The 15570-nt window shown below is 44.9% G+C and overlaps 1 protein-coding gene across 1 annotated transcript in view; it reads right to left on the bottom strand.

The window, feature by feature from the left end:
- Positions 1-4803: 4803 nt before the first annotated feature.
- peli1b (pellino E3 ubiquitin protein ligase 1b) overlaps positions 4804-15570 on the bottom strand; it is a 30509-nt gene continuing 19742 nt past the window's right edge. The window contains exon 6 of the mRNA XM_038807692.1: positions 4804-7084. Within this exon, the coding sequence (XP_038663620.1) occupies positions 6521-7084 (564 nt within the window). The 3' untranslated portion in view covers positions 4804-6520. The remainder of the gene's footprint in view (positions 7085-15570) is intronic.

Below are 15570 nucleotides of genomic sequence, written 5' to 3'. Positions count from 1 at the left end.
TCCTGATTTTTGCAGATAATAGAAACAATTTTCCTGTCAACCTTTCCCCTTACATAGAATGTACAGTATAGAAATGAGCCATTCAGCCCAACTAGTCTGTGCTGGTGCTTATGTTTCACATGGGCCTCTTCCCATTCCACTTGTCTCAGCCTCCCTTCCCTTTTTCACTCGTGTCTGCATTCCTTCTGAAAGAATCTCAGCTATTTGCCTCCTCTACTTGTAACCTTTTTCTCTGACCTATATACTCTGCTTCTTCCATTCTTTCTGAAAATCTCTTGGTTTTCTCTTTCACCAAGTCATCCTCAATTTACAATTCTAAGATAATTTCACCTAATTGCCTTCAGCTACACAGTAGTAATTTCTCTATTCATTGCTCATTCCAGAATCAAATGGATGAGTTCTGGGCTTTTTATTTGTTTTTTAAATTTTGAGTATCCAATTAATTTTTTCCAATTAAGGGGCAATTTAGCGTGGCCAATCCACCTAGCCTGCACATCTTTGGGTTGTGGGGACGAAACCCACACAAACATGGGGAGAATGTGCAAACTCCACACGGAGTTTCCCAGAGCCGGGATCGAACCTGGGACCTCGATGCCCGTGAGGCAGCAGGGCTAACCACTGTGCCACCGTGCTGCCTTCGTTCTGGGCTAAAATGTTTATTTATAAAATTTGATCACACGTTTGGAACAATTTTATTTGTTTTATTTTTATATTCCTTCAAATTCAGTCATTTTTAATTCATCAATTTCAGCTAGAAAGACTATTATCTTGAAAGAAACCAGCATCATAGGTCATTGGTCAACTTTCATTAAAAACTTCCTCAGAAGAGAATCATCTGTATCCGCCGAATGCTGACAGCACAGGAGACCATTTAGTCTGTCATGTCCATGCTAGCCTCTCTGGAAGAGCAACTCACCTTGTCCTGCACCCCTTTCCTCATAACACTAATAAAATTTGCAGGGCTAAGAGTCAGTATTCTACACCAATTTCAGAATGCCTTTTTAAAATCATGTATGATCGGTTAAAATAACTTTGTACAAGTTTCAAATGGTCAATTGTTGGAAGCATTGTAAATAATCATAGTAGCTGCATTAAAAATAGATCCATATTTTAAATGCAAGGTATTGAATTGGGTTTGGAGTTTATACAAATATACAAGTGGGTTTCTGTGCTCCAAACCATAAATCTTCAATCACAACTGGCCACTCATATCTTCATTACCTTTTAAGCTCAACTATTCCATTGCACTCCTGGATGGTCCCTCACATTCTATCCTCCCAAAACCAGAGGTCAGTAATACTCTGCTACCCATGTATTAACTCACATTAAGTCCCATTCCCCTCTGTTCTCAGTGACTTACAATGGCTCCCAGTGAAGCAAAACATTGATTTTTATTTTTAAAAATCTTATCTTTGTTTTCAAATTGTTCCATGGCCTCGCATCCCTTTCTCTCCAACCCCACAACCCTTTGAGAGCTCTGCAGTCCTCTAATTCTGGTCTCTTTGCATCCCCAATTTTAATTGTCCCACCATTGGTGACCGTTCCTCCAATTGCCGGTGTGCCAAATTATGGAATTCTCTTCCACAACCTCTCCTTCCATCTGGTTTTCCACCTTTAAGGCATTTCTTACAGCCTACTGGTATGTCTTGAGCAAGCTCTGACATAATGTCTCCTTGTCTGACTCAGTTTTATAGTGCTTCTGCAAAGTACTCTGGGATGTTTCATTGCATTAAAGGCACTACAAAAATACAGGTTGTTCTGGTCGTTGGTCTGTAAGATGGTATTTGGTAACTTTTATTTCCACCGGAAAGAACCTTCAATTGGCAAATACACTGATCAAAACTAACAAATAAGGGCTTTATAAATGTAAGCAACCAAAGACAGAACATTTCATGTAGTAGAGAGAGTAAGAGTTGTTGCAATGCAGACCCATCTCTCGAACAAGTACAACTACAGCAAGATGGGAACCAAGGTACTGGCAAGAAAATGGGAAACAATACCGCCAATGGTCTGGAATATATTCAGTGGCATCTTGAACTTTTTGGTATAAAGCAATTACATTGAACTTTTGTGGCTAAACTGAATAGTAGAAACAACTGGAAGTTGCTGACTGGCCAGGTGCATGGCTGCAGCAAGTGACACTATTGTGTATTAATTTTAATAGAAAGATACCATACACACTATACAGGTAAATGGATATTTACTTAATAAATGTCTATCACCATTCAGTGCAAAAGTTCCACTGAAGTTTAGAATTTAGATATGCATTCATCAGATACATTGTCAAGTAGCTTCAGGCTATTCTTCAGCATTTGCAAGTAGCACAAGCTTTGATTTCAGAGTGATTGCTGAGCATAACATGCAGGAGATGCAGCAGACTTGCCCCTACTTTCCGTCCAGATGCCCTGCACCAGGATGTACACATCTGGAGCTGCTCCTTTTAAGTTGGACGTGGCCTGGAGCAGTTTATTCTTGTAGGTTGAATAGACTACGACATTTGTTCTGTGTCTCCACACCATTGCTGGTACTTCCATGGTGAAGTCCAACATTTGCACTGAGTTGCACACTTTTTCTGCAAATACCCAGTAAGCAGTAGCCAAAGAACCAAAGCACAGACAATAATAACATACTGGTGCTGATTTCTGCACACACGAGCACACACACAGGTGAAAGTACACATGCACACACCATGCCAATGAGTATTGAAATAACATACCCAAGAACATTGTCAAATCATAAATGTAAAATATCCATATCAGGATTTCAATTAGTTACAAGTGGCTATCAAACAACACTGCTTTAAATGAAATGGTAAAGATCTTACACAAACCAAAGATTTGCAGACAGCCAGGAGAAAAATAAGGCACTGTGAGGCCTGGTTTAAGTTTGGTTGAAAGTATGTAAAAGGCCAAAGATGACACGGTCAGGGTGGAATGGAGTGAGGGGCAAAGGTTGAAACTGTCAGCCAGACAGAGGTCAGAATCACATCTGCTGGCAGATCAAAGCGATTGGAAAAGCACTCATTTATTGTGTCTATCGTCGCTCCAATCTGAAGACTGTATCATAAGTTATAAATGGTTGAATAAGACTAAATTGAGGAAATACATGTGAATTGCCGTCTTCTGTGGGAGGAGTGTGAAGTTGTGGGAGGAGGGAAGGATTCTGATGAACAATCTCAAAACTTGGAGGACTTTTGTGACATGAAATCCGGGTGAGAACCTTTTGATATCTGCACTCCAGATTAACCAGATGATGTCTGGTCATCATTCCAAATTGGCAGGTATAAATCTACCAATGAAAGTCGGCATGGTGGTTAGCACTGCTGCCTCACGGTGCCGAGGACCTAGATTCGATGCCTGCCCCGGGTCACTAACCTTGTGGAGTTTGCACAGTCTCCCCATGTCTGCGTAGGTCTCACCCTCACAACCCAAAGATGTGTAGGGTAGGTGGATCGATAAATTGCCCCTTAATTTGAATAAATAAATAAATCTACCAATGGCAAATAAAATCCCCATATTTCACTTCAGTAATATTCACCCATCAATTGTTTGTGTAAAAATCTTCAACATAAACTTTTCAATGGGTGAAAGATTTGCAATATCTGGAACATAGCTAGTTTAATTATTTAATACAAGAGTCTCCAATTTGCTGGAGGCGTGCAGAGAATGGCAGTTTCATTTATACTGTGTACCCCCTTGGGTGGTAATAGGAAACCTAACTCTCATATTCCTTAGGAGTCAACCAAGAGCGATCAAGCACAGCCCATTGCCCTCCTATACCAAGGTCCCCACACATTCACTGGCCTGTTTACAAAACTTGACAATTGTATTCAGAGCCACTCGCTGCCTCCAACTCGGCACACCTAATGTTTCCAACTTGGTGTCCTTTTTACAAGGTGAGTACTGTTTCAGGTGCAGCTAATTCCATTACCACCCTCACTAACAGCTGCAGCCACTTCCATGGTTTCATGACTGCTATGTCAAATCAACTACCAGAAGAAACACTGAAACGACGCAGATTGACTTGCAAGCTGATGTTTGCAATCTTCAGAAGACATAGGAGCAGAATTAGGCCATTGGCCCATCGAGTCTGCTCTGCCATTCAATCATGGCTGATATTTTTCTCATTCCCATTCTCCAGCCTTCTCTCCATAACCCCTTATTGATCAAGAACTTATCTATCTGTCTTCAAGACACTGATTTAGCCTCCACAGCCTTCTGAGGCAAAGAGTTCCACAGATTCACCACCATCTGGCTGAAGAAATTCCTCCATCACTCTGTTTTGAAGGGTCGCCCATTTAGTCTGAGATTGTGCCCTCTGGTTCAAGTTTTTCCTACAGGTGGAAACACGCTCTCCATGTCCATTCTATCAAGGCCTCACACATTGTCTTCCAAAAACTGGTGATATGGAGTTCAATTATAATATAACCACAAGAGAACACTGCCTTGTCAAACTTTGTCAAGCCAGCAACAGTCCCAAAACTAGATCTATTTGCCCAATAGTTTTTTTTTTGTATATAAATTTAGAGTACCCAATTATTTTTTTCCCAATTAAGGGGCAATTTAGCGTGGCCAATCCACCTAACCTGCACATCTTTGGGCTGAGGGGGTGAAACCCACACAGACATGGGGAGAATGTACAAACGCCACACGGACAGTAACCCAGGGCCGGGATTCGAACCCGGGGCCACAGCACCGCAGTCCCAGTGCTATCCACTGCGCCACATGCCACCCCTATTTGCCCAATAGTAATGTCAAAGTTTAATATTCCAACAGGAACAAATAAACATGATTGCAATGGTGTTTTTGAAATCCATATATTTATGCAACATAGAATCACTTACCAAATATCTGCTCAAATAGAATTCATGAATTAGTACTGAATCTACATCTTAAACCCTGAGACAGTTTAATGCACTCACTGTCAGTGTCATTCACTGGAGCTATCAAACGCTACACTGCAAAGAACTGGCAATGTAGTGGCCACATTTACACATTTGTCCCTTTTTTGCAGTGGGTGCAAATGGAGGGTGGGAAATGTTGAGGGAGTCAAAGGTATAGAACACAAAATAAAAGAAAAAGTAACCAAATACATCAGCTCACATTCTTGAGAGATTTGTCTGACTCTCCATTATGGTAGTGAAGAGCTAGTTAGTATTTAGTTCGTTAACACCAATATCCAGCTTTTTTCTTTAAAAATTTGTTTTGTAACAAGAAAGGTTTATTATACACGATAAACTGAATTAAAAGCCAGCAATAATACTAAAAAGTTAAAGGGACAAGATATAATTGCTCAGGGTACAATTTAGTTGACCAGAATCAGAGAGCAGTTTTGCACATCCCTATATATTACTCCACAAAAATCAAGACTTTATAAGTTAGCATTCCACATATGCTAAGCATCCCCTACAAACACCTAAAGCTACACACATTTCAGGCAATAACTTAGTACAAAAGACCCTACAGAACTTGAAAGCTGCAATACAGTAAAATAAGCCAGCTTCACACGTCCTCAGTTACTGGTGGGAGACAGGAGTTTAGCAGGTGAACTTTCATAAACAATTAATAATATTCAAGGTGGTACATCTTTATCACTGTGGTAGCACGTCAGATGCTATTTTGGCACAACGGCATGGAGCGCTTGCCTTTACTGAGATGTTAAACGCAGACAGTTGCACAGAGCTAGCTTTATGCTATTAAATTACAGTGGCCTGTTATTATCTTGTAGTAAACAGCTGCAAAATATTCAACATGCCCAATTCACATCATTTCTTACCTCCAACCTGCTGATACTGAGTAAGAATTTGTGAAGTTGCATCTACCTTGGGTCTCAACTGTAATCAATTGATCAAAGATCCTTTAATGTTCCCGGTAATTGAACTCTGCTGATATTCTTTTGGAAGCCAGAGATAATTATTTTACACTAGAGACAGAAAAGCTACTGGCTCCCCTTACACAGATAGAGAGAATGCTTTGCTATACTTTTTTAATGATAAAGCAAAGTAATAAATCATCAAACCCTTTGTTCCTAAATTTTAAGAGTCAATTCTTTTTTCAAATAGTGTTGAAACAAGGTATATTTTACTGGATCATACTGCAGCTTTTATGACTAATAGAGTATCTCATCAGGTTGCATTAGATTTATTCAGCCCATTACAAATTAGGTTGAATCAGCTAAAATGCTTCCATATTTTATTAAAACAACGCAATCTTCAAATCTATAATTGGTATTGCATTTGTGAAGTGGTGCAACAGGAGTCGATTTTTTTTAAATATTTGGGCAAGTTTCTGTATTTCAAAATACTTATGTTTAACAAATGCAAACATATCAAAACTGCTCTTGTAGGCAACATCACAAAACAATGAGGTCTCTTTCCTCAAGAAGAGCTACACAATTCAGGTTATGTTCCAGAACAGACAAAACCCATGGAATTCAGTATAGAAAACTAGCTTATAATTCTCAAAGATATCAAATGTCTTTCTACTAACTGTTTTCCCCTGCAGTTAATAAAATTGCATCCTTAATCAAGAGGTCCCTGGAAAATAAGTCTAACATATCCTTGTTCCCCAGTAAGTTGAGTGGAGCAGAAAGGACATGCTGCGTGGAAAGTGTGGGTGCCGTGAGGAAGAGGGATTTGAGACCAGTAAGTGGTAGTCTTTTCAGAGCATACATGTCCACAAGGGCTGAATGCATGAGTTGGAGGTCCTGCGTCGACATAAAATCCAGCCTCACTCCCCAGCCACAGAGGAACATATGGGCCCAGTGATCGGCACATGGGGCATTCCCTCTCTTTTCCATCTCTCTCATCTTTGTTTCCCCAGTTATGATAGCCATGTACATGGCCACAGTTCAGGTACACCCATGGTTGTTTTTCATCCACATCTTTCCTTTTCATGCTGGGGAAGGCAAGTGTATTAAACCCAACTGGACATTGTGGCCTGGCTGCATTTATTTCCTGACGAAGGGCTTCCAGGTGTTTAACAGTAGGAGTGTGAGCGAGTCCCTCTGCAGTGCGCCACAGTAGAGTAGCTCCACAGAGATCTATTAAAGAACCATCCTGTAGTACGTTGGTTTCATTTTCAACCTGAGGGGCAAAAACAAAAAGCAATCAGAACATATTATTGTAAAATACTTCTGCTCATTACACCAGGATACAAAAATTATGTTTGTAACCTTGAGACAGCAAACGTCTGAAATTAAAAGACCAAAGATGTAATCTAGGTTGGTGGGCAATTTCAGTATTAAGAAACATTCAATGATGCCCCAACTGGTAGTGTGTTGGCAAGTGATAGGACCTGGGTTACACTCTTTGTATCCCAGATCTACTAGGGAAAAGAGGGAGACGAAGGAGCAAAACGGACCAAAATAGGAGTAAAGTTGAGCTGCAGTTCCTCACCTTCCCCAACTGTTTCACAACAATCCTTCACACAGTGACTGGCTTTAAGTGAATTTCATGTTAGGTTTTTCTTCTGCACCGAATCTTGCTGACATGTGGCTCCATCTAAGCACGTTCGGGTACCTTGCCCAAATAGCCATTACTCAGCAATAAGCCTTTAGGGATAATTTTGATTGCTGTTCGACAGCCATCGGGAATTCACAACCAAGCTCAATTGAAGTCTGACCCAGCACCCACGTGTATGCAATTTCAGCAATTGTAACTGGATATCACCCTGGAATAGGAACCTCTTTTGGAATTTCCTCTCTCCAATTTGTTGCCGAGTCAGATCACTGTGTCTCCTTTTGTCATCCTAACAGGGATGAGCTAATGCAGCATCAAGTTTAACAGAATTGCTGTTTACAGAACAAAATTAAACTTAGCAAAGCAGTGCTGAGTTTTGTTGGGTTTGGCCAAGTGTTTGAGACAGCAAACGAGATAATTTAGCATTTATGTTTCTCTCTGATGTTTGAGTAAGTGACATCTCAATCTCAACTATACAGGCCTAGTGACATTCACGTCACAAGTGCCAGGCAAGGCCATCTCCAACAACAGAGAATTCAACCATCTCCTATGACATTCAATGGCACTACCATCTTTGAATCCTACACTAACATCCTGGAGGTTACCACTGACCACAAACTTGAACTGGACTAGCCATATAAATACTGTGGCTACAAGAGCAGGCGAGAAGCTGGGAATTCTGCAGCAAATAACTCGGCTCCGAACTCTCCAAAGCCTGTCCCTCATCTACAAGGCACAAGTCAGGAGTGTGATGGAATACTCTCCACTTGCCTGGATGAGCAAGAGAATCAAGCCCCCTTGCCAGCACCTACTATGATTTCACCAAGACCTTTGATAGCCTACACCAGCTTTCATTCCAGAATATTCTCCCTCCTTTTTAAAAAATAAATTTAGAGTATCCAATTCTTTTTTCCCAATTAAGGGGAAATTTAGCGTGGCCAATCCACCTAACTTGCACATCTGTTGGGTTGTGGGGGTGAGATCTGCACATCTGTTGGGTTGTGGGGGCAAGATCTACACAGGCACGGGGAGAATGTGCAAACTCCACATGGACACTGACCCGGGGCTGGGATCAAACCCTGGTCCTCAGCGCTGTGAGACTGCAGTGCTAACCACTGCGCCACCGTGCAGCCCAAGAATATTCTCTCTTCATACAGGCTCACGACAAGGATGGTTCCAACTATTGAGAAGATCGATGAGAATTCCAGTGGCCATGTTAGAGCAGAGGATGGTTACAGTGACTGGTTCCATGTGCTGCCTGGGGTCAGGCACGGTGGTATCATTTTCCCTCTTCTTTCCATTGCCATTAACTGGACAGTAAGCAAATTAACCAAGGATAATCTTGGATTGAAATGGGATCAATGACAGTCAATTTACAGATTTGGACTTTGCTAATGACATCGCTGTCCTGTCAGAAAGCATAACAAGAGTTTCAATAGCTCCTTAACACAATTAGCAACCAGGCCGAGAGAGTGCGGACTCATCATAAACGTCAAGAAAATAAAAAATATGATAGGAAACCGGAAACCATCAACAACCAGCCGATGTTGATGTCAATCAAAACAACATTAACAAAGAGAAAATCACTTATCTGGGCAGTTCAATTAATGATGAGGGTACCACAGACAAAGAGCTCAATGCGAGGACTGATAAAGCATCATCAACTTTCACCCAAGTGAAAAAAGATTTGAACAGTAAAAAGCTTTCCATGAAAACAAAACTACAGTGCAGATATGCTCTCCACTCTCCTTTTTATTTTAGAAACATTTTATTGAGGTATTTATGGTTTTATAACAACAGAATAAACAATGTACATGAAAATATAAACATAGTGCAAACGCCGTCCTCCTCCCTTAGAGGTCCCAGCTTTACGAACACCCTACTCTAAACTAAAACCCCCCCCCCCCCTTCTGCCTACGGTTAATTTTCCCCAAAGAAGTCGACGAACAGTTGCCAACTCCAGACGAATCCTAACATTGACCCTCTCAAGGCAAACATGATTTTCTGCAGATAGAGAAAACTAGCCATGTCAGTTAGCCAGGTCTCCGAACTTCGGGGGCTTTGAGTCCCTCCAAGCTAACAGTATCCGTCTCCGGGCTACCAGGGAAGCAAAGGCTAGAACGTCTGCCTCTTTCTCCTCCTGGATTCCCGGGTCTTCTGACACCCCGAAAATCGCCACCTCTGGACTCGGTTCCACCATTGTTTTCAACACCTTGGACATGACATCCGGAAACCGCTGCCAAAATCCCCTAAGCTTTGGGCATGTCCCAGAACATGTGGACATGGTTCGCTGGCCCTCCCGCACACCTTTCTTCTACCCCAAAGAACCTGCTCATCCAAGCCACTGCCACTTGAGCCCTGTGAACGACCTTGAACTGTATCAGGCTGAGCCTGGCACATGATGTGGACACGTTGACTCTACTCAACACGTCTGCCCAGAGACCATCCTCTCTCTCTCCTCCTAACTCCTCTTCCCACTTGCATTTCAACTCCTCGGTATGCGCCTCCTCTGACCCCATGAGTTCCTTGTAAACGTCAGAAACCCTCCTTTCTCCCACCCACATTCTGGAAACTACCCTCTCCTATATCCCCCTTGGCAGTAGGAACGAGAAGGTTGAGACCTGCCTGCGTAGGAAGTCCCGCGCCTGCAGGTCAATCCAAATTTCTCCTCCAGCTCCCTCAGACTAGAAACGCTCCCTTCTATAAACGTATCCCTCATCCTCTCAATCCCTGCTCGCTGCCATCTCCGGAAACCCCCATCCAGCCTTCCCGGGGCAAACCGGTGATTATTGCAGATTGGAGACCAGACCGATGCTCCCTCCGCTCCCACATGTCGCATCCATTGACCCCAGACTCTCAAGGCCGCCACCACCACGGGGCTGGTGGAGTACCGTGCCAGCGGGAATGGCAGAGGCGCCGTTACCAATGCCCCCAAACTTGCACTTGCATGATGCTGCCTCCGCTTGCTCCCACACCGACCCTCCCCCCACCACCCACTTCCTAATCATGGCTATATTCGCCACCCAATAATAATTACTAAAGTTCAGCAGCGCCAGCCCACCCTCCCCCCGGCCCCGTTCCAGCATCCCCTTTTTTACTTTCTTACCCACCCATACAAAGCCAGAGATCACCTTATTGACCCATTAAAAGAAGGACCGCGGAATAAAGATGGGGAGACACTGAAGCACAAACAGGAATCTCGGGAGGACCGTCATTTTCACCGTCTGGAACCTTCCAGCTAGTGACAACGGGAGCGCGTCCTACCATTTGGTCTACTATCCGGGCCAAATTTAACTTGTGTAGCCGTTCCCATTCCCACGCCACCTGAATGCCTAAGCATCAAAAGCTTCCCCCTACCGCACTAAATGGCAGCTCCCCCAATCGCCTCTCCTGTCCCTTTGCCTGGATCGCAAACATCTCACTTTTCCCCATATTCAGTTCGGGGGGAGGGGACATCCCTGCCTCGTCCCCGGTGCAGCCTGGAATAGTCCGATGTTGACCTGTTTGTCCGTACGCTCACAACAGGAGGCTGATACAGCAGCCTGACCCAGTCAATGAAGCCCCATCTAAACCCAAACCACCCCAGCACCTCCCACAGATAGGTCCATTCCACCTGATCAAAATGCCTTCTCTGCGTCCATTGCGACCACTACCTCCACGTCCCTACCTTCTGGGGGCACCATAATCACATTTAACAACCTTCATATGTTGGCCGTCAACTGCCTACCTTTAACAAATCCTGTCTCGTCCTCCCCAATTACACAGTATTCAATCCTACAGGACAAGTTTGGCGTCTACATTTAGTAGAGATATCGGCCTGTAGGACCCACATATATCCGGGACCTTGTCCCGCTTCAGGATCAAAGAGATAGTGGCCTGTGACATCGTCGGGAGCACCCCACACTCCCTTGCATAATTGAATGTCCTCATCAACAGCAACCCCAATATCCCAGAGAACTTTTTATAAAACTCCACTTCGTACCCGTCCGGCCCCGGGGCTTTATCCAACTGCATGGCCTTCAGCCCCTCTGCTATCTCTTCCATCCTGATCGAGGCCCTTCTACCAACCCCCCATCCACCTTTGGGAACTTCAGCCCCCTTACAAAGTGCCTCATCCCCTCCGGCCCAGCTGGGGGTTCCGACTCATACAACCTGCTGTAAAACTCCTTGAACGCCTTATTAACCCCTGCTGAATTTCCGACCAGGTTCCCGTCCCCGTCCTTTATTTTTCCCTATCTCCCTGACAGCCTCCCTCTTTCTAAGCTGCTGCGCGAGTATTCTGCTGGCCTGCTCCCCATATTCATAAATCGCCCCCCTCGCCTTCCTCAGCTGCTTCACCACCTTCCCTGTGGTTAACAAGCCAAACTCTGCCTGTAACCTCCGTCGTTCCCTTAGAAGTCCTGCCTCTGGGGTCTCCGCATACCTCCAGTATCGAGATCAGCTCCCCTCTGACCACTGCCTTCAATGCCTCCCAGACCACCGCCGCTGAAACTTCACCCTTGTCAATAACTACCAGATAGTTCTGAATACATTTCCTCAGCCGCCCACACACCTCATCAGTTAAAAGTCCCACATCCAGCCTCCAGTGTTGGCGCTGGCTACTCTCCTTGCTAACCTGTAGATCAAGCCTGTGCGAGGCATGATCGGAGATTGTAATCGCCGAATACCCCGTGTCCACTACCCCCGTCAGTAGAGCCCTGTTCAGAATAAAAGAGTCAATCCAGAGTACACTTTATGCACATGTGAGTAGGAGAACTCCTTCACTCTCGGTCACCTGTTTTGGGCCAGGGTTTAGAGAACCTCAAAGTGTATCATGGAGTTCACCTGATCCACAACTTTTAATAGATTGTGGTATGGGGAGCACACGGCCCACTCTGCAGGTGTGGTACAGCAGAAATGGAAAAGTATTTTTTAAAGCAAAACAATGTTTATTCTATGAACTCAAGTTAACCTTTTTAAAAACAGTGAACATCTTGGCAACCATTAATTCAAATACAACCCCCAAAGACTACAACACCAAGTAATCCTTTAAGCTTTCCTTTTAACATCCATAAGATTTAAAAACACCTTTTTACAGAAAGACATCAGGCTTAACTTCACTACTGAGAACAGTTACCACGTTGAAATTAGCAAATGGACACTCAGAAGCTTGCAGAAATTCACACGCATCCTGCTGTGATTGCAGCTTCTCCAAACCTAAAATAAAACCAAACCCACACTGCAGCAAAAAGCCGAAAGTGAAAGTAAAAAACTGACTGAGAGCCCAGCTCCACCCACTCTGACATCACTGCAGTAGTAATAAACACCCATTTCTTAAAGGTAGTCTCACATGACACCCCCCCCCCCCCCCATTTGCTCCATAAACCCCTTTAGCTCCTTTGCCATTGCTGGCACCCTGCCTGTCCTTGAGCTCGACCGGTCTAGCCCAGTGTCGATGACTGGTTTTAAAAGTGTCCCCCCCCCAGACCAACTTATGCAAATCCAGGTCCGGGATCTTCCCCAACATCCTCTTTATAAAATCCACATCATCCCAATTTGGCACGTACACATTCACGAATACCACCGGCAGCCCCTCCAGCTTCCCACTGACCATAATGTACCGGCCTCCCACATCCCCAACCATTTTTCCCACCTCAAATGACACTCGCTTGTTAATCAGGATCGCGACCCCTCCAGTCTGAGTCCAGCCCCGAGTGAAAAACCTGTCCGACCCATCCCTTCCTTAATCTAATTTGATCAGTTTCTCTAAAGTGAGTCTCCTGTAACATTACTATGTCCGCCTTCAGTCCCCTCAAATGCGCAAACACGCGTGTCCTCTTAACCGGCCCATTTAGCCCTCTTACGTTCCAGGTGATCAGCCTGGTTGGGGGGTCTTATCGACCCCCCCCAACCCCCTTCGCCGATCAGCCATCACCTTTCTTGGGCCAATCTCCAGCCCGTGCCCCATGTATCCGTCGGCCTGCCCCCAGGCAGCCTCCGCCCCCGACCTCCTTTCTGTCCCACAGCAAAAGCCCCTCCCCTGTCAGCAGAATATCTCCCCCCCCCAAAGTAGCAGCACTATGTCAACCAACCGCTTCAACAAGCATAACATTTGCTCACCCCCTACTGCACTTGTGAGCTAGCCCGCCCAGCTAGCTTGGTGACCCCCGCCCATGGCGCCAGGCATTCTCCCACCTATTGTTCCCTCCCCCCTCCCTCAGACACACATATGCAAAAGAAAAACAACCCCAACACATGTTCCTGAAAAAAACCATGAAAAACAAGAAAAGATCAAACAGAAGATCCAACATCTAACATTTACACCTCCACCCCCCATCTCCCATCAGTGCAAATGTAAATTTTAAATCACACAGCTCTGCAACAAGCCCCAGATCAATACAGAAGGCATTACAAATAATGTCTGAAAAATAAGAAACTTTTTTTTTTAAACATGAGCACTGCCATCCGCCATCAGCCCTTTCCTTCTAGCAAAGTCCATCGCTTCCTCAGGCGACTCAAAATAATAATGTTGCTCCTCATACGCGACCCAAAGGCGGGCCAGATACAGCAGTCCAAACTTAACCTTTTTCTTGAAAAAGGTTGACTTTATCTGGTTGAACCCCGCTCTTCTCCTGGCCACCTCCGCACTCAGATCCTGATAGATCCGCAGGATACCATTCTCCCATTTACAGCTTCCTGTCTGCCTGGCCCACTACAAAATACGCTCCTTGTCCAAGTACCTGTGGAATCTCACCACCATTGCCCTCAGGGGTTCCCCCACATGCGGCTTCCTCGCGAGCACTCTTGAGCCCCGTCTAACCCCAAGGGTCGGGAGAATGTTCCATCCCCCTGTAACTTCTCGAATATGCCCGCTACGTACGCCCCGCGTCCATTCCTTCGGAATCCTTCGGGAGACCAATGATTCTCAAGTTCTGCCCACGGGACCTATTCTCTAGGTCCTTCACCTTCTCCAGGAGCCTTTTCTGCTGGCGTCAGCACCCCACCTCCAACTCCATTGCTGTTTGATGGTCCTCCTGCTCAGCCAGCGGTTTCTCCACTTTCTGGATCTCCCGGTCTTGAGCACCCAGTCTGAGTTCCAGCCGCGCAATTGATTCTTTAATTGGGCCCAAACATTCCTGTTTCTGCTTGGCCGAGCCCTCCTGAATGAACTGCATCAGCTGCTCCATCGACCGCTGGGTTGTCAAGCCAGGACCCCGGTCGTCCACCATACTTTCTCCTACTGCAGCTTCAGCCCAAGCCTTCTCTGTTCACCTATTTCTTCCTTTGCGAGCACTTCTGGTCTGCCTCTCCATGCACTAATGTAGGAATCCACTTCACAATTACCTCCACCATCAATTTCCCAAATCAAGTCCGACAACAAATAGGGGAGAAAGGTCCAAAGGTCCGGCCCGAGCAGGAGTCACCAAATGTGCAACCTACTCCTTCATAGCCGTCATCGGAAGTCTGCTCTCCACTCTCCTATACGTTTGGGAAACTTAAAATCAGAAAAGCTGCCAAGAAATAAAACAAGACGCCTTTGATTCCAGATATCTATGGAGGCTCCAGGTGATATTCGAGGCAACAAGTATCCAAATTATGAAGGAAGGAAAGGCTCAGAACAGCCTCCAGGTTCATCCATTATCTGCAAAGAATGGTTCAGCAGACTTGGCCATGTTACACAACTTCTGTCATCATGGCCTGTCCATTATGTCATGCGGTGGGCACCTTCTGGGTATGGAGGAAGGTAGTGGCACAAGATGAACTGGCACCAATCTGTCAGTAGAGATCTCCAGCTAGTCAACAGACATTGGAGAAATGAGAGAACATTAGTCTCTAACATTAGAGCGAATGGAGTTCTTTGTCTGTCTCAGTAACTCCCGCATCTAAAGAGTCATAAATCAAAGTCTAAGCCTGGATGAGTGAAGGTCGACAGTATCCAAGACAAAGTAGCCCACTTGATTGGCACCCATCCACCACCTCCAAAATTCAGTCCTTCCACCACAGTTGCACAGTTGCAGCTGTGTGTACCATCGACAAGATGCACTGCAGCAATTCACCAAGGTTCCTTCGACAGCACCTGCCAAACCAGAGACCAAAGAGAAAATGCCGGAAAATCTCAGCAGGTCTGGCAG

The sequence above is a fragment of the Scyliorhinus canicula genome, chromosome 1, assembly GCF_902713615.1.
Source record: "Scyliorhinus canicula chromosome 1, sScyCan1.1, whole genome shotgun sequence".
Lineage (NCBI taxonomy): Eukaryota > Metazoa > Chordata > Chondrichthyes > Carcharhiniformes > Scyliorhinidae > Scyliorhinus > Scyliorhinus canicula.
Note: the sequence above shows the minus strand (reverse complement) of the source record. Positions and strands in the feature narration are given on the sequence as shown.